Source organism: Notamacropus eugenii, chromosome 1, assembly GCF_028372415.1.
Source record: "Notamacropus eugenii isolate mMacEug1 chromosome 1, mMacEug1.pri_v2, whole genome shotgun sequence".
NCBI lineage: Eukaryota > Metazoa > Chordata > Mammalia > Diprotodontia > Macropodidae > Notamacropus > Notamacropus eugenii.
The window spans coordinates 428,728,673-428,756,546 of NC_092872.1; the positions used below are offsets into that span (position 1 = coordinate 428,728,673).

Below are 27,874 nucleotides of genomic sequence, written 5' to 3' on the forward strand. Positions count from 1 at the left end.
TGTGGTTTTTCCCTTTGGTTCTGATTCTTTTTTTACAACATGACTAATGTGTAAATATGTTTAATCTGACTGTAGAAGTATGGCCTATATCAGACTTCATGCTGTTTTGGGGAAGGGGTATAGGGAAAGAGAGAGAGGGGGAAAAATTTGGAACTCACAATCTTTTAAAAGTGAACAGTGAAAACTAAAAATCAAACAAATAAACAAACAAAAAGAATGTGAACTCCCAGATAGCTGAAATGGTTTTCTTTTTATCTGTATTCCTAGCACTTAGCACAGAGCCTGACACACAGTAGGTGCTTAACAAATGCTTGTTGATTTATTTTACAGAGAAGGCCAATGAAGCCCAGGAGTGACTCGTCTAGGTCACATCTAGTTATTGGCAAAGACAACAGAACCCAGGTCTTTTGACCTCTTGTACGGTACTCTTTCTACTGTTATCACTGCTTTTCTTTTAACTGGTTTCTCAGAACTGTCGCTGTATTGGATTGAGTAGGCAGGGTAGCTTAGTATTAGACTTGAACTCAGACAACTAGGGTTTGAATCCTGACTTCACCATTCCTCGATTGTATTGCCTTGGGTAAGTCTCTCAGTTTCAGTTTCCTCAACTGTAAAATGAAGAGACTGGACTAGATGGTTTCCAGTGTCCCTTTCAGCTCTAAAATCTTTTGTCTCCTTTGAAAAGGTTACCTACAGCGAGAAATCTCACTAGGAAAAAAACTCAACCCTACAAATGACAGAGTTAAACAAATATACCTTAACTTGGCAAGAAAGGAGAGAAGGGAGAAATTGTTTTAATCCTGTTTGTCATTACTGAGACATCAATAATTTAGCACAAACAGAAAGATATGTATGTGTAGGCATATGTTAGAGTGGTGTTACCTCCTGGCAGCCTCTTGTAATTTCATGGGCTGTTTAGCACTCAGGTAAATCAAGCAGGCATCTGCCACTTTATTCAGGTCATCCCCACCTGCCGAGAGAAAACAAAGCAGGAATTGGCCTTCAGGATTCATTCAGGACAAGTAGTAACCAAGTGCTGTCTGATGCAACAGGAACAGTGAGAAAAGATGCCCTCTATTCCTTCTTCTTCCCCCAGAGTAATTGAAAAATGAGGCCAAAGCAAGCAATTGAAGGTTAGTCACATGAAGGGAGATGGTAAAGAGATGAGATGAGCTATGCAGATCGGGGGCAGGATATAAGTGAGAGGATAAGGCTGAGGTGGTGTCAGTTTTATTTTATGAGTGAACTGGTTAATTGGGTGGGTACATACCCAGGTCCAGTTTCTTGCAAAGCAAACCAAGACCCTGCAACACAGCCAGCTGCAATTTGAAGGCGAGTGTATGGGAGTAGACAGGTCCAGCCCTGGCGCTGACAGGAGCCTGGGTGACCAAGGAGCCAGCCAACTTCGGCAAGATGTCTTTGGAAAACCGATTCCGAAGGAAATCACCACATTTGTTCCCCAAGGTGCATAACACCTACAAAAAAAGACCCCCAAGTCCCATCCAAATACTAGTGTTTACTGAAGTATATGTTCAATATTGTACAGAAATATTTCCTAAGAAAATAACCAAAGGATACTTGATAATTCAATGATCTAGCTCTCTGCCTCAGGAAACAGAATTACTGTTAATTCCTGGCTTGTTTTCTGTACTTCTAATAGCTATGAATTCGGAGGACTCTGCTCCCAGGGTATGGCTGTTTATATCTGTAAGTATACATTACACAGAGAATAATTCAAAGAACTAGTTGATAAATTCCTTGATTTCCCTACTACTTATTTCTTTTGGCTAAAGATTTTGCTTTGGATTTGTGACTCCACTGGTGTGGGAAACTTCCAATAAGGAAAATCCTTTTACCATTATAGGTCAGAAACTGTTCTTCAAATTGCAGTCTTAGAGAACTGCTTGAGTTACTGAGAGGTTAAGTGCCTTGGTTCGGGTCATAGTGCCAGGAAGTGTCAGAGGCGAATCTTGAATCCAGATCTGCTGATTCAGAAACCAGCTCTTTACCCACTGTGCTGCACTGCTGTCCCATGAAGAGTAATTACGAAAGATGAGACTTGAACCAAGATTCTCTCCTGACATCAGGTCCACAGCTCTTTCTGACATACCACACACTGCCCCATTAAGAAAGAAAGAAACTTAGAAGTAATTCAAATTTATTGGTTCTCGATAACATCTCTTGGCAGGAGAAGGGGATGGGACAATTTTTTCTCTCCTTCTAGAAATAAGGATTAAAACACTGAGGTATAGTGAGGTGGGTCATTATTAGTCTATATCAAGGACAGAGCAAAAGGTGGTCAGTCAGTTTTTCTAATGCTCAATCCACTGTTCATTCTCTTCAAATATACTGACAAAGGAACTCCAGACATGGGGAGGGGAGAAGGAGAGAGAGATAGGGGCAGGGAGAGAGAGAGAGAAAAGGGGGAGAGAGAGAAAGAAGGGGGAAAGAATGACCGAGTGAGAGACAGAGAGAGAGAGAGAGGGAGAGGGAGAGGGAGACTTAGACTCAGAACATCTGGGTTTGAGCCTTACTTTTACATGAACAAGTTGTGACCTTGGGCAAATCACTTCTCTGTGACTCAGTTCCTTCACCCATTAAATGGAAAGGCTAATTTCCGCACTCCCTGCCTCACAGGACTGTTGGGCAGGAAGCCCAGCGTGCTGCACCAACATGAACTTTAATCATTACTATTACTCTCCCCTTCATAACATGCAGTTTCTCTGCATGTCTCCTTTTAACCTCTCTAGCAGAACACTCACACATGCATTGCTCTAGTGAAGGACTGAAAACAAATGGTAAAAAATTTTCTTGAAGCTCTCCTGATTAATAATGAGCACACAGAACAGCTACTTGGGACAGATCTAGGCATATACTTGAGGTGTAAACAGGGCAGCACAAAATGTCACGTCTACCAATGTCATTAACAAATGTGGGGGAAGGAGGATGAAACAGTATCAGATAAGGGATACAAAGTCACACGTTTCTCTGTTTTCCTGAGAGGTAGGGAAGTGTAATGACTAGAGCATTGGCTTTGTAGCCAGGAAGCGTTTCACTAGGGATGCACACCAGCTCTGTGACCCTGGGTAAGTCATGTAACCTCACAGTGTTCTGAGCAACTCTCAATACTATTGAAGAAAGGTGCCAGCTTGCTCTGATGAAAGAATTTTCTCCTCCAGGAGTTCACTAAATCAATGAAATCAGAGCTCCAGCCCTCTATTCCCTATTCTGTCCTGTCCTCCTTTTCCATGATCACTCTTGAAAATATGGATACTTTTCACAAAGGAAAATCATCTATGAAATAAAAACTACTCAGCAATAATGTATATATTTCATTCTAAAGTTCTAGCTTTCAGAATAATAGTAATTTTAAAAAATACATTTCTATTTTGGCTTAGTAAATAGATGCTACAGACACATAAAAGCAATGTTAAAATGCTTCTGCTAAGCAGCTGTTGGTGCTGCGGACAGAGTGCTGGGCCTGGAGCAGGAGGCTGGGAGTTCAAACGTGACCTCAGACTTTAATAGCTGTGCGACCTGGGCAAATCACTTAACATCTGTCGGCCTCAGTTTCCTCAACTATAAAACCATGATAATAGCAGTACCTACTTCCCTTATTTTGAGGATCAAGGGAGACAATAATTGTACAGTACTTAGTACAGTGCCTGGAGAATAGTAAGCAGTTAATAAATGTCTGCTGCCCTCCTTCCTTCTGCTTCAACAATGAGCAAAAAAAATCCACGAAGTTCCCCAAAGACATAATAATAACACCTTATACTTCTCTACATATATAACTTCTGAAGGCGCTGTCACATGTATCTCATTTGTTCCAGCAATCACTCTGTGAGACAGGTCAGGAAGTATTATCCTTACTTGACAACTAAGGAAACAGAAGCCTAGACAGGTTTAGTGACTTGTTTCAGTTCACAAAATGACAGAAGGATGGAGAAAGCCTTTCCCCTTCCAGGCTGATACTCTTTCCACTGGACCAGACGTGTCAAACACAAGGCCCTTGGACTGCATGTGGCCCACAACACTCCCCAGTACGGTTTGAACCAGATGAAATGTAATTGGAAAATATTAATAAAAAAGTACAACAGAATAGAGAAAATGCTAATATGTGGTTTTCTAAGTCAACGTGCAGCCCACAGGGATCTTTATGCATGGTTTGGTGGCCCTTTTTTCATTTTGAATTTGACACCAGTAGAGCATGCCATGCTGCTATAGATAACAGAGGCTTAACTAACTCTCCATCACTCAATAATGTCTCAAAGCCGGTGTTGGGGAGGAGGTCAATGCCATACCTTAAAGCCTCTGAGAACAGCCAGTGGGTCATCATTAGTAAGTCGGTGTACAAGTGGCAGCCAGGCCCGATGCACCATGGGAAGTAGCTGGTTCTCATGGGACTGAAGAACAGTCACACACAGTTCTAACACATCTAGAACCTGAGCAAACAAAGATGAGAATGAGTTAATGAATAGTGAAGGGTATGATGATGGAAACAAAATTTAATATTAATGATTTTGAGAGGGCTGGGGTGATGTTGGAAGATGGAGGTATGAGAAGGTGGTCATGGTGGCAGTGGGCCCTTAGATTCTTCTCTTTTTTCAGCGCATGAGACATCACATTGTACTACTTTTCAGCCTCAAGTCCAGATTTAAAATAAATTTAGTGTTGTGGGCAATGGCCACCAAAGACATGTTTTCATTCATATCTACTCAGTTCTTTCATTGCATCTGTGCACTGGCAAAGGGAGAATGAGAGACACATCAGAATAATGGGTACAACAGCAGGGGGGAAAAAGGTACAGCAGTTTTAAGCACACTCATTTTAAACCCTCTCTATGAAGGATGAGTATGGGGGCTAGGAGAGAGAACACAGTAACTAGTGGAATCTCTCATAAGAAGAAAAAGGAAAATAGAGATAAGCAAGGACTACTGGCAGACTTGAAAGAATGACCACTTTTAAAAACTTAAGAATACTAGCAGAACCAAAACTTGCATCTTGCACTAAAAATAAATTTCAGAAAAATAAATGTTTTTCAAAGTCTATCACTTTCTATACTTCTCACTTTTTCCTATGGATTCTTTGAACGTCATTCAAATTTGTTGCTTCTTGATTCAGAGGGGATGAGCTCTCATCTGGTAATTGAGCTGGCATGGACAGACATAATACCATCATCTCACAGATAAATTCCTCCAGGGCCTTCTCTTGGCCACCACACAGGGCCCTGAAGATAAGGGAGGCTGCTCTGATCAGAATAGTCATTCCCAACAAGGCCAACCCTCTTTTACATCCGGCAGTCTACAAATACGGAGCAAATAAGGCACACTGACCTTCAGGCGTGTCTTCAGATCTTTATCAGACAGCAAGTGAATGCACCTCTCCATCACATTCTTGGCTATCTGGGTCTGTACTGGGAGTGAGGCTTCCACATCTGGACAGACATCATTTATCTCTGCCTCAGGAGGGAGTGGTTGCTTCTCTGGAAAACAGGGCACAATTGGCATACAAGTCTCTGTGAGGAAACTTGTATAAGTAACCAGGGGAAGAGCTCTCTGAAGCCAAATTCAAGACCACTTCCCAAGGTAGTGAGTGGTCTTTTCCCCACTCTTAGCCCCCAATGACCATTACTTAAATAGTGAAGTTCAAAACTGATTCAAATCTTTAACATTTCTGTATGTGTTTCTTCTGTTGTTAAAACAGGTAAGTCTAACAGTGTCCACATATGTTCCTTATACCATGATAAACTGAGACTAGAAATGAATAATGATGATGATGGTGATACCTGACATTAATATAATGCTTTAAAATATACAAAGTGCTTTACACATATATATTATTTCATCTGAGGCTCAGGAAAACTTTGTATTCCATTTTATAGATGAAGAAATTGAAATGTTGAGAGATTAAGTGATTTTTTTCCATAGTAGCACACAGAGTAAATGTCAGAGCCAGAATCTGAACTGAAGTATTCCTGACTCCCAGTTTGGCCCCCTATGGCTACATGGCTTACAGTCTATGATACCCTTTAAAATGGTAGAGTGTTTTGCATATATGATTTTATTTGATCTTCTAGGATTTAAGATGTAGAGCAGAAGAGATTTTAGAAGTCATCTAGTCTAATCCTCTTACTTTACAGATCAGGAAACTGAAGGTTTCCTGAGAAGTTCAGCAATTTGCTCAAGATAACCTGCGTAGTATATAGCACAGCTAAGATTTGAACTCAGGTCCTCTGACTTCAAAATAATTTTTGAAACAGTAATGTGAGGCAGGTAGTATAGATATCATTTCTCTTCAACAGATGAGAAAACAGAGCCTCAGAAAATTTAAGTGACTCGCCCAAAGTCCCATAACTAGTGACAGCAAGGCCTAAACAATAAGGTAGGTCTGACTCCTAATCTGGGATTCTGCCTATTATATCAGAGAAAATGTGTCTATACACAATTTAGATTTCTCACAGAAAGGTACTTTAAATACTACATAGGTATGTGGTATAAACAAACCGTCCCCACTCTGGTTGGATGCACATAATCAACCTTTTGTACAATGAATGCCAATGTGTGTGACAAATGAGAACTGTAGGATGTCAAATTTTTCCCAAGAAGGATTTGCTGTTTAAATTCACCTATCAAAACAGCTTGATGGAGGGCTCTTGGCTTTTCTTCCTGGAAGGCTTTATTTACATGGCCTGTTCCTATCCAACATCTTTTCATTTCAATTGATCCACATCAACTGATTTGTAACAATGGATTGCCTAAAAAGGTAGCTATTTCAGCAAGGTAGGGCAAATCATGACTATGAGATATCAAGCCATCTTTCCCACTGAGAATGCTGCCAGTGGGGGTGGAAGGTATTCAGGAAAAGGGTAAAGAATATGGAGGCCAGCCCAAGTAACAAATCTGAGAAGAAATAACCTAACAGATTTCCAATAAGGAAGCTTTGCCTTTGGAGGAAACCATGACTGAACTTTGAATAAATCACTATTTGGGGCCCAAATACTATTTGCAATGTTTTCCTGCAATTCAGAAAGAATTTGTTGTAGTTAGCTTTAATGAGTTATTATTTCCTGTTATCCCAGAATTATTGGATTTGATTCACCCAAGAGTTCCAGTAGAGAGACTGTCAGAACATTTTTTGCCCAGTTCCTATAGAACAAATGAATTTGAGACTGAGTTTGATTTTAAATGATGCTGAGGTCATCAAAGCTCATTATTTTTTTGGCATTTTAAACTTGAAGAAGTTCTTCTAATTTATTAACCCTTCAGTGTCTGAAGATCTGGACTGAGGTCAGGGGAAGGGGAGCATGCAGGGCAGGAGTGGACAACAGTAAAAACAATAGGCTAGTGTCAAGCCATCCTGAATTCCCTTTCCCTTTATATTTTGAAACATTAGCAAGAGGTCTTTTAAAAAAAAATTACCTTCATTATCAGAATCGGAGATGTTTCCATCTGCCACATCCTTATTTCTGAGGTAGTCTAACAAAAACTGTTCTATTTCTTCAGCAGTGGTGGCAAATACAAATCCTTTCTCAAGAGTTCCTGAGCCTTGGCATAGATCATATTCCTCCTTCCTGAAATTCTGTTCCTGGAGCTGTTTGTCATCTTTGGCCTCTGGGAACCACCGGGCTGGAGAGAAAGTATCATTGTAATATATAGCAGAAACATTTATCAAAAAGGGTACATAAGAGGTATACCTAGGCCCTCAACAGAGTACACCTGCTTCATTACTGGAGGTAATGGATAGGATAGATTCAAGAGACAAATACTAGAGGATTTGTTCTTATCAAATACTTCCCCCCTCCCGCCTACAGATAGCTTACATTTCAGTAGAATGTAAGTTCCTTAATAGAAGAGGACATTTTGTTTTTGTCTATCTCTAGTAACTAGCACGTTGCCTGATATGGCAGGTAGGTGGTGCAGTGGATAGAGCACCAGTGCAGGAGTCAGGAGTTCAAATCTCACCTCAGACACTTGACACTCACTAGCTGTGTGACCTTGGGCAAGTAACTTAACCCCAATTGCCTCATCCTGGGTCCTCTCCAGTCATCCTGATGAATATCTGCTCACTGGATGCAGATGGCTCTGGAGAAGTGAGGCTGGTGACCTGCACAGCCCTCCCTCACTCAAAACAAAGTCAAGTGTAAGTCATGTCATTATTTCTCTGATGGCATGCTCTTCTTTGGCAACGAAGGATGAACATGAATGAACACACACACTGCCTGACACACATTAAGTGCTTAATAAATGCTTGAACTGAATTGGTTATATAATTTTCTATGTGAGACTCTCCCCTTTTGAACACTTTTTCAATTGGTCTTTCTAATTATGGTATCTAGAACTAAGGCGGGCTTTGACAATCACTTAACCTGTAAAAACTTGATTTATTATTACTATGTACTCTCCTTCATTCTTCATTGATACATCAAGGAGAAAACCTCAGAGAGGTATTAAAAACTGAGGCTTCAGTTTCTTCATTTGGAAACTGAGGGTACTGAAGTAGATGACCTCTGAGGTCCATTCCAACTCTAAAATTCTATGGTTCTAATCTTCAAGGCCTATTTATCTCTCTTTTTAAATTGGAGGGAGAGAGAATACACTGGGCCCAGGTTAGACCAGGCACAACAATAATTTTAATCTATTCCTGACCCTAAACACATACATACATACATGGAGGCGAGAGAGGGCATGACAATGAAGTTCATTCTAAACAAACTCACAAAAGACTGACTTCTTAAAGAGAATATACTTTGCTTGTTTACATTGGTAGGTCTGTCTGTATAGGGTACTCCCTGCTAGTTGTTAAGTTCATTCAGAAAAATGACTTATTCACTAATAATTCACTAATTCACTAAGGCTTCTTGGTGAACACAGGGTGTTGCATATTCTTAAAGAGATATTTCCATCAAAGTAGAGCAACTTCATAAATTGCCCTTCTTCACTTAGGGATATCTCTGTTGAAAGAACTGGTACCATCTACAATCTTCTTTAAATACTCTGCTGATGTTTTAAGAGAATAATTGCTGTTTCCTCTTTGTGTCTGGACATATGAACCATCTCCCAGTAGACTGGGAGTTCTCAGAGGCCTGGGACAGTACTATGCTTAGTCTTTGTAAGAATGGATGACATCAGCACTACAAGGTTTGGCAAAGCATCTTCTTTGCGCACAATCTCATTTGATCTTCACAACAGTTCTGTGACACAGGGCATTATTATGCCCAGTGGAGGAAATGGAAGCCGCAAAGGGTTAAAAATGATTTGTTTGGTCACACAGCCACCAAGTGGCATATGAGGAACTCAAATCCAAGTCTTCTGACCCCAAACACTGCTATTTCCACTATACCATGCCACCTCTGTGCACAAGTCTCCACACAGCAGATATTTAATACATTTTTGCTGAAGTTGAAACAATCATAAAACATATTAGGCCCAACCTTTTGATTTACTGATCTTGATAGACTATCAGCAGTACCTCTTTATAGGTCTTAATTCAAAAAAGCTGTGGTCTGAGCAGTTTAAGAACTTTTGCTTGGGATCTCACTGCTCCTTCTCCCCACCCCAACATTATTTGCTTTTCCTAAGTTGTTTCAGCATCAGTCTTAACCTCTACTCATAATACTTCTTACTTTGGTACGAGCTTTTACTAGGAGAAAAAAAAAAAGACTTAGTTTTCCTATTTCAGAGGCACAACCAAAGACTCAGAGTTTAAAACCAGGGGTTTAATTCCCACTCTGCCATCAAGAAACTTTGAGATCTGGAAAAAGTCACTTACCATCACTGAGTCACAGTAAAATGAGAGCTACAACACATTACCCCTAAGGTTTTGTCAGAGACACATGAGTGGAATAGACAACGTGGCAACAGACACATCATAGAGAATCAAAAGGACAGGTGTTAGGCATAGAGTGATGGATGGAGGAAGCTATTGCTGATGTGAATAGCAAAAAGTCATGGCCAATCTTCATTAGGTGATGGACTCTCTCCTTTGAAACAGTCAGCCTAGTAGTCTATCAAGATCAGCTGGACTAACAAAGGGCTAAAAATCCGATTTGGGTCTGGTTTCTGACTTTAGTGTCATTAAGGCAAGGGAGTTGAGAGCTTTTGTTGGAGCAGTCTCACACAAGGTTCAGGCCTGTGGGAGAAATGGTGTTGTGGCAGAAAGTACTCCGGAGACCAGGGCTTGGATACTGGCTTTGTCACCAACCAGTTATTTAACTATGGCTAAGACACTTCAGGGCAGCTAGGTGGTGAAGAGGATGGAGTGCTGGGCGTGGAGTTAGGAAAACTCATCTTTCTGAGTTCAAATCTGGCATCAGACACTTCCTAGCTGGGTGACCCTAGGCAAGTTACTGAACCCTATCTGCCTCTATTTCCTCAACTGTAAAATGAGCTGGAGAAGGAAATGGCAAAGTACCTCAGGATCTTTGCTAAGAAAACTCCAAATGGGGTCCCAAAGAGTGGGACATAACTGAACAACAACTCACTTCCTTTCCATGGGACTGGTTTCCTTCTCTGCAAAAAGAAAGGAATGGACTAGAGAACTTCTAGAGTCATTTCCATCTTTAATAGGATATGAATGTGCAGCCCCTGGGAACATTATTCTAATTACTGAGGGTGAGAGACTGAGACTCTTCCCTGGGGACTGCCCTGCTGGTTTGTTCTCACCAAAGTTGTGTGTGAGTGTGTTTGTCTGTATGCATGAGACCAGGTTCTTGGCTGATCTTATTTGTCTACTGGAAGTGAGAAGAAACAAAGGAACTGGAATGAGTTGTTCACATTGTTTAAGGAGGTAGGTGAGGATGAACTACAGACCCAGATGATGCTCTTTAAGCTTGTATCCGCTGCAGCTGTCTGGGATGGTGTAGAGGGAACTAGCACTGAATCGAGTCAGGACTTTGGTTCAAACTCTAGCTCTGTTGCTGAATAATCTATGGGTCTTTTGCTATATCACTGAACTTCTCCTTAGCTGTAAAATGAGGGGTTTGGACTAGATGGTTCCTAAGGTTTGTTTCATTTCTACATCTAGGACCTATGATGAAGCTTGCCTTGTCACCACTGCACAACACCCATTCCTAGGATTAGAAATCACAGGTCCCTTGTGGTTCTAACACTTTCAGGTCTTTGTTTCTAATGGTTAAAATAAGATTTCTGAATTATCTATGATACAGTATTCCATTATCTATGCTACTCCTATTACACTATTAGCAATGACAGTCCATTTTCCATTATCATTAAATAAAACATCTAGTATTTACACAGCACTTTTAAGGTTTTACACATGTTAATTCATTTGATCATTAGAAATTCAAAATAACACAACATAAACATGACAACATGCTCTATTATTTTACAGATTTTGATATGTTTCTATTCAAATTATGTCCCTTTAAATCATAACTACAAACAGTAAAAGCCTGGTAAAATGTAGTTAGGCTAACCAGCATTGGGCTAGTTCCCCAAATTACGTATCAGAAAAGGTTTCCACTCTACCTAAGGCTGCCAACACTGTGTGTAGAACACTAAGGAATGAAGCGGCTCTCTCATCATGAAACTGGTCCAGGCTGAACAGTACATCTTGAATCACATCTTCCACCAAAGGAAGCAAGCTAGCATCTGAGTTCTGGAACATAATTTCCAAGACTATTGGCGTATGAGAAGATAGTGCCATCTGATGCAGATTTAGGGAAATTTCATTCACCAAATAGTCAGCATTATGATTGATCAGGTCCCGGGGAGAGTCATAGGCACAGGCATGACAAATGTCAATCATGGTGCCAGTAGCCACCTGACTAATAAGTAGAGTTTTGTCTCCAGCTTTTTCAAGCACTGGGTAGAGAGCTGACATTAAAAGCAAACGAAATTCTATTCCTAGTGCATGGGCAAAGCAGCCAATCCCTTCTAACTGGATGCATATTTGCCAGATGTTGCTATTCATGGAACAGACAGTGGGACTAAACTCTGAAGATGATGGAAATGGTGCAAGATGGCAGGTGTGAACACCAGATGTGATGGCTTGAAGGTCTGAATGCTTCATTGTTATCTCCTCTCTGTTTCCTTTAGCTTCATTAGAGGTGACCAAATACCAGTTTTTCTGGCTTAGGTATTCCTCAAGAATAGATGTTATGATCTCCTTCAGTTCTTCTGCACTTACTCTATTACTTTCGTGAAGAACCTCCACCTCTATCCTAGCAGCTCCTGTAATCAGTTCATTAAGGATCATGGCAGCTTGCTTTCTGTAAATAAGAGATTCACTGTACAGCTCTGTGAAGTGATCCACAAGCAGATAGAGATCCCCATAATAACCAAGCATCTGACATATCTGCCTCAACAGCAGGAAAATCCGCTCATCTGTGAAGAACCGAAAGTATTTCCTCTGGCTTTTGTTCTTGAATAACGCTGGCTCTGACAATGAACTTGAGGATTCTGCCAATGCATCAGGGCCCCAGCGTCGCTCTTCAACAATTTTCACATCGGCCACATCTAGTTCTAGCACTTGTATGAGTGCTTTGGACAGGCGATGAAGGTGGGCCACAGAGTGGAGGACAAAGTTAACTTTAGGGCCCAAGAGTTTCAGATAACCAAGTAACAAGAGGAGAGTAGAATATTTGCCTTGATCATCCTGTGAACTCATCAGGCGGGGAAGGGCTGTAGCAAGAGAATGCAGATTTTCTGACAGGATGTCAGTGAGTTCCCTGCTCTCAACAACTATCCTTTGATCTGCAAAATTCTTCAGAATGTTATTACATCTGCTTTGGACATCAGGATTCTCATCATTTACCAAACCCACCAAAACCTTCAAGAGGTGGCTGACAGATTTCAACAAGGATTGTCTACACTTCAAAAGAAGATCCTGGACAAGTTCTATCAGTTCCATCCTTGCCTTCCAGTGTGGATGAACTGAAACAAATTCAACTATTTTTTCAATAAGGGCAGCCAATTTATCCCCAGTATTTTTAACCCAATTTGCATCTCTATGCACCATAAGTTCTGCTACCCTGTGTTCAACTGAAGGCTTCTCTTTATCTTTTGGAATTCTTGCTAATTGTTCATCTGCCATAATGAAGCCAACTGTCTTGTAAAAGACCTTTAAGGCAGATATGATGATCACATGACCTTGTTTAAAGTCTCCAGTGATAATCCTAGTCAATGTAGTTGCGATCCCAGGCAAAAAAGAAGCTAACAAATCCCCAAGTTGTTTTGTCTCAGTGTCATCTAACAAATCAGGATGGTCCTGGCAGTCACACTGTAGGAGAAGAACTTGTAAACACTTTAAGGCAGAAGTTTTAATTTGCTTTGATTTTTCCTGTTCCACTAGAGTTAACAATAAAGATATAGCAAATCCTAAATGGGGAAGAGTGCAAGGTTGATACAAGCTGAGGATTATGTCCCCATAGGCAGAATGCATTAATGTATGGAGTCCTTGGACCACAGCCAATTTTAATTCTTCTGAAACAGGTGCTGGTTGTTGGGAATTGGGAGAAGACAGGCAAAGGCAGAGCTCTGAAAAAAGTTCTTGAAGGAGGTCCTGTTTCTTTATACATGTTGTAGAAAGGACAAACGTAATGCATTCCACTACGCTCTGCACCAGGCTCTCTTTTTTGGTGCCTGGAGTCTTGAGGGTGAATCTCAAGGGAAAGAGGACGTATTCTTGAAGGTCTTGAAGAGCAGAATCACTTACAACATGCAGTTTTGACTGAAGGCGTTCCACATTCTCCACTGTCTGTGTCTTTGTGAGCTGAACACAAATTGGCCGTAAAATGCCAAATGCTTCCTGGGGAGAATCAAAAACCGCCATTGTTCAGAAGTCCTCTTCTTGAGAAAACTCCTGTAGTCCAAAACAAGGAAATTCTTCTCAGTAAAACAAATCTAAATATCCTTGCCCAAAAGGTTAAAGGAGGTGTGACTATGAAGTGATGAAAATGGTTTTTAAATAAAAATATACAACTTAAAACATTACAGAGTTGGATAGGATCTTACAAAAGTCATCTAGGCCAACCCCAACCCAAAGCATCAATATGTCTAAACACAATATGTCCATACACAATATGTCCCAACAAGGAATCCAGTCTCCACTGAACACCTCCAGAGACTGGGAACATCTTATCTCCTGAGCCAGCAGTTCCATTTATGGACACATCTTACTGTGAAGAAGTTGTTCCATATATTGTGCTGAAAGCTATAACTTTCCCTGTAACTTCTTATGTCCTCCTGCGGCCAAGCAGAACAAGCCTAATGTGTCTTTCACATGACAACCCTTCTGATACTTGAAGAGAGCCATCTTGTTTCCCTAATCCACCTCCCCCAATATCCCTTAGATTCAAACAAGGATCCAATTTCCAATTTAACTCAGCAAACAACTGCTAAGTACCCACTACATGCAAGACTTCATGAGCCACACTAGGGATATGAATACGAGAGCCAACATAATCCTTGGCTTCAAGAAGCTTACAATCCAATGTGGAAGTCCTGGAAGGGGAAGTAAAACACATATAAGTTCTATAAAAGGCAAAACAAAAATAAGTAGAGAAAAGAGATCAAAACAAAGTGCTATAAGAAACATGAAGAAGTTGAAATCACTTTTAGAGGCAGAAATCCGAAAGAAAGGGGGAAGAATCAGAAGTGGTACCTGCAAGAAAAAGAATTTCAACTGATGGAGACATGGAAATTTCAGGCATAGAGTGAATATACACAGGCATGCTTGTGCAAATGCACAGAGTTGGGAGGGACCAGGATTAGGTCAGGGAAAAACTCGTAGTCCAGTTGGATGAGAATATACAACGCACGTAGAAGAGGTTTTGGAAATAAGGCTAGAAAGGCAGGATGGAACCATAGAAGCACCCTGAGTGCTAAGCGACGGGCAGCTCTACCTTCTGTGTGAGACCTTTCTGGCGATCTCCCACTCTCAATCCACCCCCTATCTTCTATTTGCTTCGTGTATTCGTTGTATTTATACTACTTCCATAACTCCCAGAGTTTGTTTGGCTTTTGTCTTTGTATTCTCAATGTCTAACACATATTAGGTGTTTAATAAATGCTTGTTGATTGATATATTGATTCTGTAGGCAATACACCATAGAAAAACTTTTGGTAAGAGAGTGATGTGAAGGATGTGTGTGTCTTAGGAAGATTACTTTGTTAGTAATGGGATGACTGGATTGGAGAGGAAAGATTGAAAGCAGGGAAAGCAGTTAGAGGTTGTACCAATATTGTAGATAAAGTGTAATCAGGGCTCAAGTTCAGTTGAATTCACGAAGCACCTACTGCATGTGTCTAACCCTATGCTGGGCACTAGAGATGCAAAGGCAAAAATAGTTCCTGACCTTAAGGAGCTTAAACATGTACACAGAGAAGTCAATAAAAATACCTGCAAATTAACTACAAAGCAATTTTTGAGGGAGAGCACTACCCACTGGGGGGAAAACAGTAAAAGTATGCCTGGTGCAATACTTGAGTTGAACCTTGAAGTGAGCTAGGAATTTGGGGAGGTAGCAGAGAAGTGCATTTCAGGAGTGGGGGACTCTTCCCTCTCCCTTCCATTCCTTAGATTCATGCAACTACCAAGTTTTATTTTTGCCTTCACGTAGCTTTCATCAATTTCTTTTCTCCATTCATGCAGGCAGCACACTAGTTTAGGTTCTTATCACCTCTCACTTAGACTATGTCTATATCTTCCTATTCAGAGCCCTTTCTTTAATTTCCCACCTCTCCAATTCATCCTACACACAAATCTGACCTCTGAGCTTGACTTCAGGGTTCTGAAATTAGATGACTAGAAGGATACTGGTAGAGAAGTAGGGAAATTAGGAAGGAAGGTGGATTTTGAACATAATGAGTTTAGTATGTCTGTGGAATATCCAGTTACAGATAACTAGCAGGAAGCTGGCAAGGTGTAGCTAGTACTGAGGAGAACTGAGGGCTAGATACATACAGCTCGATCTGGGACATATCTCAAAGAGGTGACAATTGAACTAATTAGAATTTAGGAGATTACTGAGAGAGTGTAGAGAAGGGGTCAATGAACAGAGTTCTGGGATGTATCCAGGTATAGCCTGGGTAGGACGTAAGGGATGATCCAAAAAAGGAGACTGAGAAGGAATGGTCAGACAGGTAATAGGAGGATCAGGAGAGAGCTGTGTCAAGAAAATCCAGAGAGGAAAAAGAATTCAGGGGAGAGGAGTGGTCAACAGTATCATTGTAAGTAAAAAGGAGGAGATGGAGGCTACAGATGCTGCCTCCAAAGCATTCACTTGGGGAGGATATGCACATACTTCAAAGTTGTTGCCACTGCTCAAAACATTTCTGGACCTCCTCTTTTGGCAGTATCTTTCAAAAGCAGAAGAAAAGCAGTCTTTAGAGTAACTAGAATCATACCTTTCTTTTGACCAAAAATGGAATAATTCAAATGATCAAAAAACAATACACAAGCATTTGTTAAGTGACTGCTGTGGCTAGAGTACTGTGTTAGGGGCAGGGAACCAACTTTCAAGTAAGACAACATTACAGATAAAATAGTATGCATGACACATAACATCACATGTTAAATACTTTAGAGAGTAATAAAACCATGTGATGGAATGTGAGGTTCAAGGAGGAAGGTTCCCAGGCAAACCATGGAAAGCTGGAGAGGTGACATGAGAACTATACTTTAAAGGATAGATAAGAATTCAGCAGAGAAGGAAGGAAAGGGAAGACACTGAGGTGTCAAAACTTGTGGTCCACAAGGCTGCATGGGCCTGTAAAACTCCCAGTGAGGCTGAACTGGATTAAAATGTAATTGGGAAATGTTAAACAAAATAAATAAAAATATAATACAACATAAAGTTAAATTGTGGTTTCTAGGTCCATATGCAGCCATTTCTATCTGATACCGGCTGCTCCAAACAAAGGAATGTTCATTTGCCATACACAGATTCAAATTAGTTTTGGTTATTGCCATAAGTCAAATCCACCCCTAAAAAAGAGTGTTTTTTTCCTTTCATCAGGGACATTCAAAAGACAGTGCTTCAGGTTTGTGTGTTTAACTCCACTGAGAAAAATGTAAACAAAACTAATGGGAAGAACAGGTTTACACAGCCCCACTTACCACATGCAAAATACATTCACATCGCTAGTGTGTCACTTGTGGGTTGGATTATTTAGTGATCAGGAGCCTATAAATTGGGATTCTTGGATTCCTTACTGATGCGGCTCCAAATATTCACTGGAACTGGGACGACAACTATAAAAGGGTCTTGAGAAGGCTAATGCTTATGAATGGCTGATGACAGCTCAAGCAAGAGGTAAATGATCTGAGTTGGGGTTCTGGTCTCAGTAGCAGGGGGAAGGCCAGGCAGCCTCCCAGCTGTGACAGGTACTCTGTTAGGGTCCCAACAATAAACCTTAAGTCTGTATTCAAAGGAACAAGGCAATTCTTGCCTGAAAACATCTACTGAAACTTAACCCAGTGCACCCTGGTCATAAGCTCTCCAGGAAGCTAACAAGGAGGGCTGAGACAGCAATGAGAGATCACATCAAGAGAATACACTTTTCTATCTCATTATCACCTCTTTCCTCTTCACTGTGGCATGGCACAGACAGAGTGAAGCCCTGGACCCTGATCTACAACACCCTCAGAGGCATATTCTTTAATATGCAGAGCTACAAAATGAGTTTCATGGAGATCATGGAATCTGAAAGGATTTAGAAAGGGTCTTGAATATTTTACAGAGTAGAAACTGAGGTCCAGAGAGGGAAAATAAGATAATCTAAGATATACAGCGAATTAGTGGCAGAGCAAGGACCTGAACCCAGAATTCTTATCTTCTACTTCAGTCCCCTCAGACTACAGAGCACTGCTTACATCTTAGGAATCTGTGAATATTTTTTCTACATTTGATCTTGTATTACGCATTTTTTCCCTAAGATGTCTCTTTTTTTGGATCTATTCTGATCCATATCATATTAACTCAGTTTCCAAATGTCTGTGGCAAAATGTGGAACTTTATTACATGGTCAAGGTTGCTAAATGTTTCCTGTTTAAGTTTCATCTTTGCCTAATCATTTTCTTGTCAGTGGAGTCTGTGTGGAGCTGAACAGAAATTCTGGACAAACATTTAAAGTTTATAAACTGTGAATAGAACCTATTTAAAAACCTTTGTGACTAATTTCCTTCAAACTTGTCTGAATTAGTTCACATTTATTTATATTGTGAGAGTACATCTTATGCTACATGCATTCTCTTTCACTTAACGTAGTTCTGTAGTTATTATGTAGTTAATTAGTCAAGACAAGAATCAGAAAAGAACTATCCCTAAGAGGAGAGGGAGTGGCCTCAGGAAGTAGCAGATCTCTCACATTAAGTTTTCCAGCAGAAGGTGGATGGTCACTTTTCAGGGATTTTTATTCACATACAAGTTTGACTACATGACCTCAATCAAAGGTCCCTTCCAAGTTGGAGATTTTTTTAGAGGGTGTAACTTGAATTAATCTGAAGAGTAAGAAAATACAGTAGATTTGCGGTCAGGAGAAGCAGATTTTAATATCATATCTGCCACAAAAAAAATCAAAGAATTTTTGAGAGTTATAAAGCACTTTAGAGATTTAACTAGTCATGTAGTGTTCAGCAAGTCCCTTAACTTGCCTGGGTCTCAGTTTCCCCATCTATAAAATAGGGCTAGGCAAGGCTTGATAAACATTTGTTAAAAAGATGCTATATTACATAAGCTCCATTCAGAAGAGGTTATCTAATTGGGGGCAAGATAAGGTCTAGTACACAAAACAATTAACATGACTTTATGTAACAAAATGATTCAAGATACCATACAGATAATAAGACAGTACCATTTGGTACTTCCCTCCCAGCTTGATTTACTTATTTTTTTATTTTGCTTATTAAAGGGACCATTCCTTGATTACTTCTTAGAGAGGCTTATTCACTAAATGGCCTGGTCTCACTCTAATGATACCTGAATAGGCCAAGGTCTCCCAATGCATCTTGGGCTTTCTCCAGTCGTTCTGATGAATATCTGGTCACTGGATCCAGATGGCTCAGGAGGGGAAAGTGAGGCTGGTAACTTTGTACAGCCCTTCCTCACTCAAAACAAAGTCAAGTGCAAGTCATGTCATCATTTCTCTGATGTCATGGTCTTCTTTGAAAACGAAGGACAAACACAGATAGACTGAAAACAAAAGATTTTTTAAAATGCTTCCTTCATTTCAAAAAGATGTCACTGTTTTTCATAATTGCTGTTTTCTTCTCCTTTGTCATTTTGTTGTTCTTTTCCTGATGCTTCCACAATATCTAATCTTTACTACTATTTACTACCACTAATAGTGTAGTTACAGATCTTCAAGAATATTGCTCTGGGACTAGAGCCTCAGTGAATCTGTTCTAGGGTACTTGTACTTTGACTTAGAATTAATTTGGGGGGATCTTGGCCTAGAGGCTTCATTTTTCATTATCCTTTCAATCAGGCTGAATCCCCAGTTTTTGGATTGGGCTCCATCGATATATTCTAGGGGGTCTGTGAACTTGGATGGGAAAAAAAAAATTACATCTTTATCTAATTGGTTTCCACTGTAACCCAATATATCTCATTTTTATGACCTTAAAATCTCTGTAGGTTTTACCAGACTGCCGAACGAATTCATAACCCAAAAAAGTTTAAGAAGCCCTGGTCTTAGCCTTCAAATGAACTCAGCACAGGCTGTGAGCCCCAATCTTCACTGGCCCAGGAATTCAAAATTCTGCCACAGTCAAAGCCTGACCATCTGTTTCACTCTTCCTCCCACCATCACCTCTGTACCTTGGTGCTAGTTTCTAGCACTTGCTTCCTTTTCCCCCCTTCTACTTAGTTTCTACACACTCCAACGCACGAGATTGTGGTTTCGTGGGGGTATCATGGCAAGAGAATACGCAAATTAAAAAATAATACACCACGGCAAAGTAATTAATTAGAAAGAACTATAAAACTCCCTAGACTCAGACTAGTACTGAGCTTCTGAAGTGTTCTGCCGAGCTGCAATTTCCCAAGCTTGGTTTGATTTTGTCATATTCCCTCTGGGAGGAAGCATCTAGTTCCTCCTGCCCTTGCCCTCAAAGAACTTCCATTTTATTAAGAATGTACCACAGCTACTATGAAAATGACATCTACTGTCCCAGAGCAGCTCCAAGGCAAATTTAGGACTTATTTCAAAGATCCATTGGATTGAACTCATTTCCCCCTCAGGACTTCCCCTAGTAGGTTTGGATATACTAGAAAGAGGACTCTTGGATTAAGACCTGGGCTTCAACACTTAGAATCATAGAGTTAGAGGTGAAAGGGACCTCAGAAGGCACTGAGTTTAGAGCTCTTTCAAGGAGAACTGAGACACAGAAAGGGTAAGTGAACTGCTCAGGGTCTCACAGCTTATAAATGTCTGGGTCAGGGTCTGATCCTTCTTGAAGTCAAGCCTGGTATCTTATTCCATTACACCATGCTGTCTCCTATAAGCTTTGTGATCCTGGACAAATCATTTAAGCACTCAGTGCCCTTGCTTTCTCAACTATAAAATGGAAATAATATTTGAATGACCAAATTTATAAAGATGTTGTGATGAAAGCATTTTGGAAAATGTAAAGTGCTAGAGAATTGGAGGTTATTATTAATACTACTTTTTCTTGTACTGCCCATAATACTACCAGTCACTTGACTGCCTATCTTTTCCTTCCCTCAACCAAGGGAGTAGGGCACTTAAACCAGAAATACTATGTTCATCTCATTTCGAAAATCAGAATTCAACCTGTCCCATAGGTCACTCCCAAATTCACAAGACAAACCCTTTTCCACACTCAGATTCCACAGAGATCAGATTTGAAAAGAGGTGTAACCTATGCATTCAGACCAACAAAGCAGACATTAAGAGGCTGATTTTATAGTTTTATAACGCTCTGGCCCTCTCCTCAGCACTGTGGCATTCTGCTTGCTATCACCACTGTGCCTCCCGCTGCCAAAGGTTAACACTATAGTCCAGCATTTATGGCTCTGTACCACCTGGCCCCCAGCTCCTTTTCCAGCTCCACTGAAATAGGGCTCCAACGGCCAACTCTCACCTAGATGCATTCATGCCAAGTCATTCTTCATGCCTGGAAGGCACTCTTTTCGAATTTTTTTTAATGTATTTGCCTCTTCAAGACTAATGCCTTTCTACAGCTGTTACTACTCTTTTGACTCTGTAGTTTCCCTAGTATTGTACTTATTTTTGTCTATACTGCATATTTCCTCCCGAAGGAATGGAAGTTCCTTGGGGGCAGGGGCTTTGCTCTCCTCCCCCAAGTCACTCCTGGGCCTGTTTTTAGTGGCTACTTAATAAATGTTTGTTGAATTGAACTGCCCAAGTATTATCACTATCATCTTTATTATGATTACCACTCTTACTTTCATTTGTAAACTTGAAGGCAGAGATCGTGACTCCTTTCCACTTTCATCATTCCAACACTGGGCACGAGGTCTTGCTTATATTAAACATTGTAGCTTTCCCAGAGATCTCAGTACCTACCCTCATCATCTTCCTCTTGACCCTACATTCCTCAGTCCTCATTGTTGAGGACTTTAACATATACACTGATGTTGGTCCCCTGAGACACCCTAGCCTCTCAATTCATTAACCTTCTCAACTCCTATGACCTACAGCTTTGCTCAGGAATCCATGTCTTAGATCTCACTATTACCCACAACTGCCACCTCCATGATCTCAAATTCTCCTTTTATCATAATCTCCGTACTTATCTATTCCTCTGCTTTATTCCTTCCAACCTATTCTTTTAAAAGGATGTTTCCTTTTTATTATTATGAAACTTGAAAAACACACTAACACACAAATGTTTCCTTATACAAAAAAACAAGACTGCATATATTATGCCTCTCCACTATGTAGCTTTTTGGGGGTACATTTTAAATTTAGCATGGTAGTCTCAGTACATCCCTGCTTGTCTGTGTCTACTTTTGGCCCTCCTTCTGCTGTCTTCGGTTTACCTGTTTAGTTTTCTAATGATACACTTATGTTGCCCCCCCCCTTCATTTCTCAGTATCGCTATCTTTTCCTCCCCTCCCCCCAAATGATTTTTCATCCACAACAGGACTGTCAGGCTCTCCACAACTCATCTGCATGACCAACTTTATAAGGATGTTGTGAGGAAAGATTTTGTAAAATTTAAAGTGCTTCAGAAACGTAGGTCATTATTAATACTCCTTCATGTGCTGCCCATAATGTAACCAATCACTTGGCTGCCTATCTCTTCCTTCCCTCAACCAAGGGAATCACTTACACTTGTTCTGGTCTCATTTTCTTTGCTTATGACAATGCCTGGTACATAGGGGTGCTTAATAAATGCTTGCTGACTGACAGTGATGACCAATCCCTTCACAGTCCTCTACCCTGGAAATTCTTGCTCTTTTGTCTTTGGAACCTTACCCTGCCAAGGTCTGCCCAGGGATCAAAAACCTTCAGCTAACCCTACCATCCATCCCTTCAGGTTATCATTTCTCCTTCCTTTCCCTGCCAAATTCCAGGAAGTAGCAACCTATTCCCACCATCCCTATGTTCTTATTCCCTGCTCCCCAACCACTTGAATTGGACTTCTGACCCAGTCAACTTTTTAAATGAAATTACTCTCCCCAAGATTACCAATGATCTCAAGTATTAAATTCAATATTCTTTTGTTGGAGTTCTTCCTTCTTGACCTCTCTCTCTGTAGTTTCTGACCCTGCTGAATATCCACTCCTTCTGAACACTCTCTTGGCTCCCAGGATGCTGCTTTTTCCACTTTTTCCTCCCATCCTGACTACTTTTCAGTATCCTTCATCCATCTCTCCCCCTAAGCAGGGACACTGCTTCAAGACTCTGTCCTGGGCCCAATTCTATTCTCTCTATAGACTTTCTCCCTTAGTGATCTTATTGGCTACTATGGGTTCAGTTATCTTTCTGTAGATAGCCCCCAAATCTATATAGCCAATCCTAATCTTTCTTCTGAATTTCAATATTCCATAGCTAACTGGATATCTCTAACTTAATGTCCCATTTTAAATGCATCATGTCCAAAACTGAACTCATTATGTTTGCCCACCAAACTTCTCTCTCCTCTAAACTTTCGAATTTCTACTAAGGGCATTTCCATCTAGTTACAAACTTTGGAGTTATCCTCTCTCACCTTCTATATCCATTTAGATTCAAAGTCTTATTGGATATGATCTTCATAATATCTCTTGCCTCCACTCCATTCTCTTTTTTCTCCAATACCTGACCTCTACCCTAGTTTAGGTCTTCATTACATGCGGCCTAGACTATTATGGCAATTGGCATCCCTCCCTCCCCCAGTCTCCTCCCTCTTCAATTCATCTTTTACACAGCTATCACTACAATCTTATGAAGTACAGCTAAATCATATCTAGCTATCCTGCTCTTAGGATAAAGCACAAATTCATTGGCCCTGGACTCCAACGTACTCTTGTAGTCTTATTCATAGTACCCTCCTTCACACCTAGCCAAACGGAATTTGACATTCCCAGTCCTGCCTTAATATGTTGGCATAAAGTATCCACCCTTGAATATGCCATCTTCCCATTTCTGCTTCAGTTTTAAATTTATTTTGGTATCACTACCTACTTGAGGCCTTCTCTGATGCCGGCATACTTGTATTTTTTTCTTGCTCTTTCCTCAAATCACCTTATATTTACACCTGTATACATTATAATTCCATTCCCCAATCCTTGAGGTCAATTGCTCTTTCGTTTGTGTCTTTTTATCCCTTTACCTTGTAGGTAATAGGCACTGAGTGAATGCTTGTTAATTTCAATCAACCAGCATTTATTAAGTGCTCCCTATGTGCTAAGAACTGGGGATACGAAGAAAAGGGGAAAAACTGTTTAAATGGGAGGTAATCCCAAAGGGAAGGTACTAGTAATGTGGAGGGGGGAGAGAAAATGGGAACCTGGGAGGCAGAATAGGCCAAAAGAAGGGAGAGTTAGGTCTTAAAGAAGGATTTGAGCTGAGTCTTGAAGAAATTGAGGTGGTGAGGGGAAAGCATTCTAGGGATGGAGCCAGACAATGAAAAGGCAGAAAGTCTGAAGATGGTGTGTCCTGGGAATGGAACAGCAATAAGACTAGTGTCTAGTATTATAGAGTACTGGAGGAGAGTAAAGAGTAAGAAGACTGGAAAGGCAGGAAGGAGTCAAATTGTGAAGGGCTTTAAAAGTCAAAAAGAGGATGTTATATTTGATCTTGGAAATAAGAGGGAGCCACTAGAATTTAGAGGAAAGAGGTGACACGGTCAGGACTGCCCTTTAGGATGACCATTTTGGTAGATGAGCGGAGGACAGACTGGAGTGGGGAGAGATTTGAGGCAGGAAGACCAACCAGAGGGCTATTGCAACAGGTGATGGCAGCCTTCTCCAGGGTATTAGCCGTGGGAATGGAGGAAAGAGGGCATAAAAGAGAGACGCTGTGAAGGTAGAAATAATAAGACTTGGCAATAGATTGGGTCTGTGGAAGAAAGGTGAAAAAGGACTTGAGGATGACACAGAGGCTGTGAGCCTAGGTCACTGGGAGGAAGGAGGTTAGGGTTTGAGGAGGTAGACATAATGAATCTGGGATGTCTACAGAACATCCAGCTCAAGATATTGAAGAGGGGGTTAGTGATGCAAGATGAGTTCAGAAGACGATCTGCATTTAAGAATCATCTACATAGAGAAAAGCTTATGAGATCACCAAGTGAGATGTACTGGGAGAAGAGGCTCCAGAACAGTATTGGAAAACACTAAGAATTAGATGGTATGACCTCTATGAACAATCAATGATGCAGGTTGAAAAAGAGGTAAGGTAGGTAAGAAGAACAGGAGGGAAAACCTAGAGAGGAGAAAGTATTCAAGAGAAGTGAAGGATCAATAATGTTAAAGTTGCAGAGAGATTAAGAAGGATGGGAACTGAGAAAAGGACACTAGATTTGGCCATGAAGATCATCATTGATCATCTCTGAACAGACTTAAATTAAGCACTGACATATTCATGGCCCAAACTATGTACAAGAAACAAAGCCATGTAAAATGTAATCAGTGATATATGTTTGGTGAACTGAAATGGCTCACGAAAGTCTTTGGCGCCAAAAATAATACTAATTTGGTGAGCATCCCCTAAGTGCACAAATGACAGCTCTTTCATCTATATAACAAAACAGTGTCATATATTTAAAAGGAGAAATAGATTTGAGAAATAGATTAGATAAGTTTGATCTGAAAACTAAATTAAAGTGCTCTGGTGGGGTGATGGAGCTAGAAGACTCATATTGCCCTAAGTCAGAGCCACAGGAAAAAGATTCATGGAAAAGGTAAGATTTGAGATGGACCCCAAAGTTAGAAAAGAGAGAACTCAGATATTCAGCAATCACAAGATTTCTTAATTTTATGAATGAGAAAAAAAGACAACTAAAGAGATTAAATGAAATGGTTAATATAAGTGGCAGAGTAGATAGATGGCACAGTGGATAGAATGGATAGACTCCTCTTCCTAAGTTCAAATCCAGCCTTAGACACTCACTAGTTGTGTGATCATGGGCAAGTCACTGAACCTGGTTTGCCTGTTTCCTCATCTGTAAAATGAGATGGAGAAGGAAATGACAAACCACTCCAGGATCTTTACCAAGAAAACCCCAAGTAAGCTCACTGAACAGTAAAACTCAACTGAAAAAGTACTAAACAAATAAACCAAATATATAAAGTGGCAAAGATTCAAAACCACAATCCTCTGCCTCTTAATCCAGTATTCTTTTGAGAGTGTATAGCACTCTCAACAAAAACAAAACTCTCTAGACCTATAGTGTTGCCGTGGGAGCACTAGCATATGAACAAAGGTACAGAAATGGGAATGACTCTGCTCTAGGTAGGGAGACCAATCTGTCTGATAGAGGAGGGGGAAGGTGCAAGTGGTTAATGCTGAGTGGGGCAGGGTAGGATGCAAACAAGTGTGCTACCTGGAAAAGAAGGCTGTGTTTAGAGTATAACAAACACCTGGGCTCTTTATCTTTTCAGCTGTGTGACTCAGGGTTAAGTTGTTTTCCTTTTCTGAGCCTCAGCTTCCCTATCTGTAAATTGGGGAAAAATAATACCTGCACAACCTTCCTAACTGGGATGTTTGGAGGATCAAACAAACAAAAAAAATAAAGCTGCTGTGAGTAAAGTGTTTTGTAAACTATGAATTGCTATATAATTGTCAGTTATGACGACAGTGAAAGGGATATTACTGGAAGATTTGAGGTGGCAGAGAAGGTATGGGAATGAGGATAATACATTTTAATTATGGCATGTGGTGCCGCTCAGGGCCGCAGCGGTTAGAGTTCTGGGCCTGGAGTAGGAATGACCTGAGTTCAAATCCAGCCTCAGACACTCACTAACTGTGTGACCCTGGGCAGGTCACTTAACCTCAGCCTCTGAAAATGGGGATGATAATAGTAGCACCTACCTCCCAGGGGGCTGGTGAGGACCAAATAAGATACTTGCAAAGCGCTTTGCAAACCTACTTGCAAAACTCTTATGACTAAGATTTACTTTCCTTATAGAAGCGCAGTGCAAGTATTACTGTTTCCCATCTTATATATTTCACTTCTAAGTTGTGGCTCTTCTTAGAAGTAAAATCCTCAAGGGCAGGCAGCTTTCTGTCTTTCGCCTCCTTTGGTATCGGAGCTTAATAAATGTTTACTGCTTCCGAGTCCCATCCTCAGCTACTTAAACAGAGAAGTAGGCCCGGAAGACAAGCGGTCGTTTGTAAAACACTCTAAGGAGAGAAATACCCCAAAGAAAGGTTCCGAACAAAGGATTACTACCTTCCTTCAGGCTAGGCGGAGATTAGGGAACCGCTCACATTCGCACCCCCTTTACCCCAGCTGAGCGAGGCTAAGACGAGCGCCGGCTCCCTACACATGCAAGAGTTGGGGGCTGGGATCCAGGTCTCGGGATTCCCAGAGCATAGGGCCGGGCAGAAGAATAAACATCTCTATCCTAGGCCTCCCCTTCCGGGCCTTCTAGCCTCTTTTTCTCCACTTCATCGGGCCCTCCTTCTCCTTTCGGAGAGAAAACTCCTTCCTCCGCTCCGCACACTTTCCCTTACCTGCTTCTCTTCTAGCCTTTCCCACCACTCGCGCTCCTTCCCGGAAGTGACGTTTACGCCGGCGCGCCGAAGCACGAGAAAGGTCCCGGGACGCCGGGAAAAAAGGACCAAGTTAGACTCAGTGAGTTCGCGCGCCGAGAAAGCGGTACCCGCCCCTTCCGGGAACTCCGCAGGGGGCCCGGCCTAAACTTCCCCCTGCTACCTCCTTCTCTATCTTCTCTTTTGGGCTGCCTTCTGGGAGGGTATATGAGAGTCTACCGAAGGTAAAGCTCAGCGGTCGTCCGCCCGCCCCCGCCCTGCTTCCCTCTTGCTTCCGCGTCGGCCCTTGCCCTTTGCCCTCCCTCGCGGTGGGGTGAGAGGTCAGGTGGCCATCTTGTGGCGGCGGCGGAGGCGGCTGTTACCGAGGAGACTCGGCCGCCCCTCAGGCCTCGGCCCCTCAGGCTCTTGGCCTGGCGTGACAAGTCAGTCTGCTGCTCGGTCTCGGACTAGGTATCGTCCCGGGCCTCGTGTCCATCGGCTGCCGCCTCCCGCTCCACGCCGCCCGGAAGCCCTCCAGTCCTCCTTCCCTCCCGCCACCATGTCCTCTTTCTCCGAGTCCGCGCTCGAAAAGAAACTCTCCGAGCTGAGTAACTCCCAGCAGAGCGTCCAGACGTTGTCTCTGTGGCTGATCCACCACCGCAAACACGCGGGGCCCATCGTCTCAGTGTGGCACCGCGAGCTCCGCAAAGGTGCGTATCCCGCCGGGGCTCCCCGGCCCCCGC

The 27,874-nt window shown here is 41.5% G+C and overlaps 2 protein-coding genes across 13 annotated transcripts in view; one reads left to right on the forward strand and one right to left on the reverse strand.

Annotated features, from left to right (window-relative positions):
• Positions 1 to 27,874, reverse strand: part of TTI1 (TELO2 interacting protein 1) — a 49,316-nt gene that overhangs the window by 21,281 nt on the left and 161 nt on the right. Inside the window, exons 1-7 of one of the 2 annotated variants that reach the window (XM_072631552.1) lie at positions 27,114 to 27,192; positions 11,490 to 13,824; positions 7,422 to 7,628; positions 5,337 to 5,485; positions 4,305 to 4,445; positions 1,271 to 1,475; positions 883 to 970 (exon numbers count right to left, since the gene is read on the reverse strand). In XM_072631552.1, the coding sequence (XP_072487653.1) occupies positions 883 to 970; positions 1,271 to 1,475; positions 4,305 to 4,445; positions 5,337 to 5,485; positions 7,422 to 7,628; positions 11,490 to 13,794 (3,095 nt within the window). In that variant the 5' untranslated portion in view covers positions 13,795 to 13,824; positions 27,114 to 27,192. Of the gene's footprint in view, positions 1 to 882; positions 971 to 1,270; positions 1,476 to 4,304; positions 4,446 to 5,336; positions 5,486 to 7,421; positions 7,629 to 11,489; positions 13,825 to 27,113; positions 27,193 to 27,874 lie in introns of those variants that run through there. The other variant, XM_072631553.1, reaches the window with a different exon arrangement.
• The window catches only part of RPRD1B (regulation of nuclear pre-mRNA domain containing 1B), a 137,919-nt gene continuing 137,277 nt past the window's right edge, over positions 27,233 to 27,874 (forward strand). For 10 of the 11 annotated variants that reach the window (XR_011972058.1, XR_011972059.1, XR_011972056.1 and 7 more), the window contains exon 1: positions 27,255 to 27,841. Coding sequence is in view for 5 of the 11 variants with exons in the window: in XM_072631556.1 (XP_072487657.1) it covers positions 27,691 to 27,841 (151 nt within the window). In the remaining 6 variants the exon portion in view is untranslated. Of the gene's footprint in view, positions 27,842 to 27,874 lie in introns of all 11 variants that reach the window. The other variant, XM_072631562.1, reaches the window with a different exon arrangement.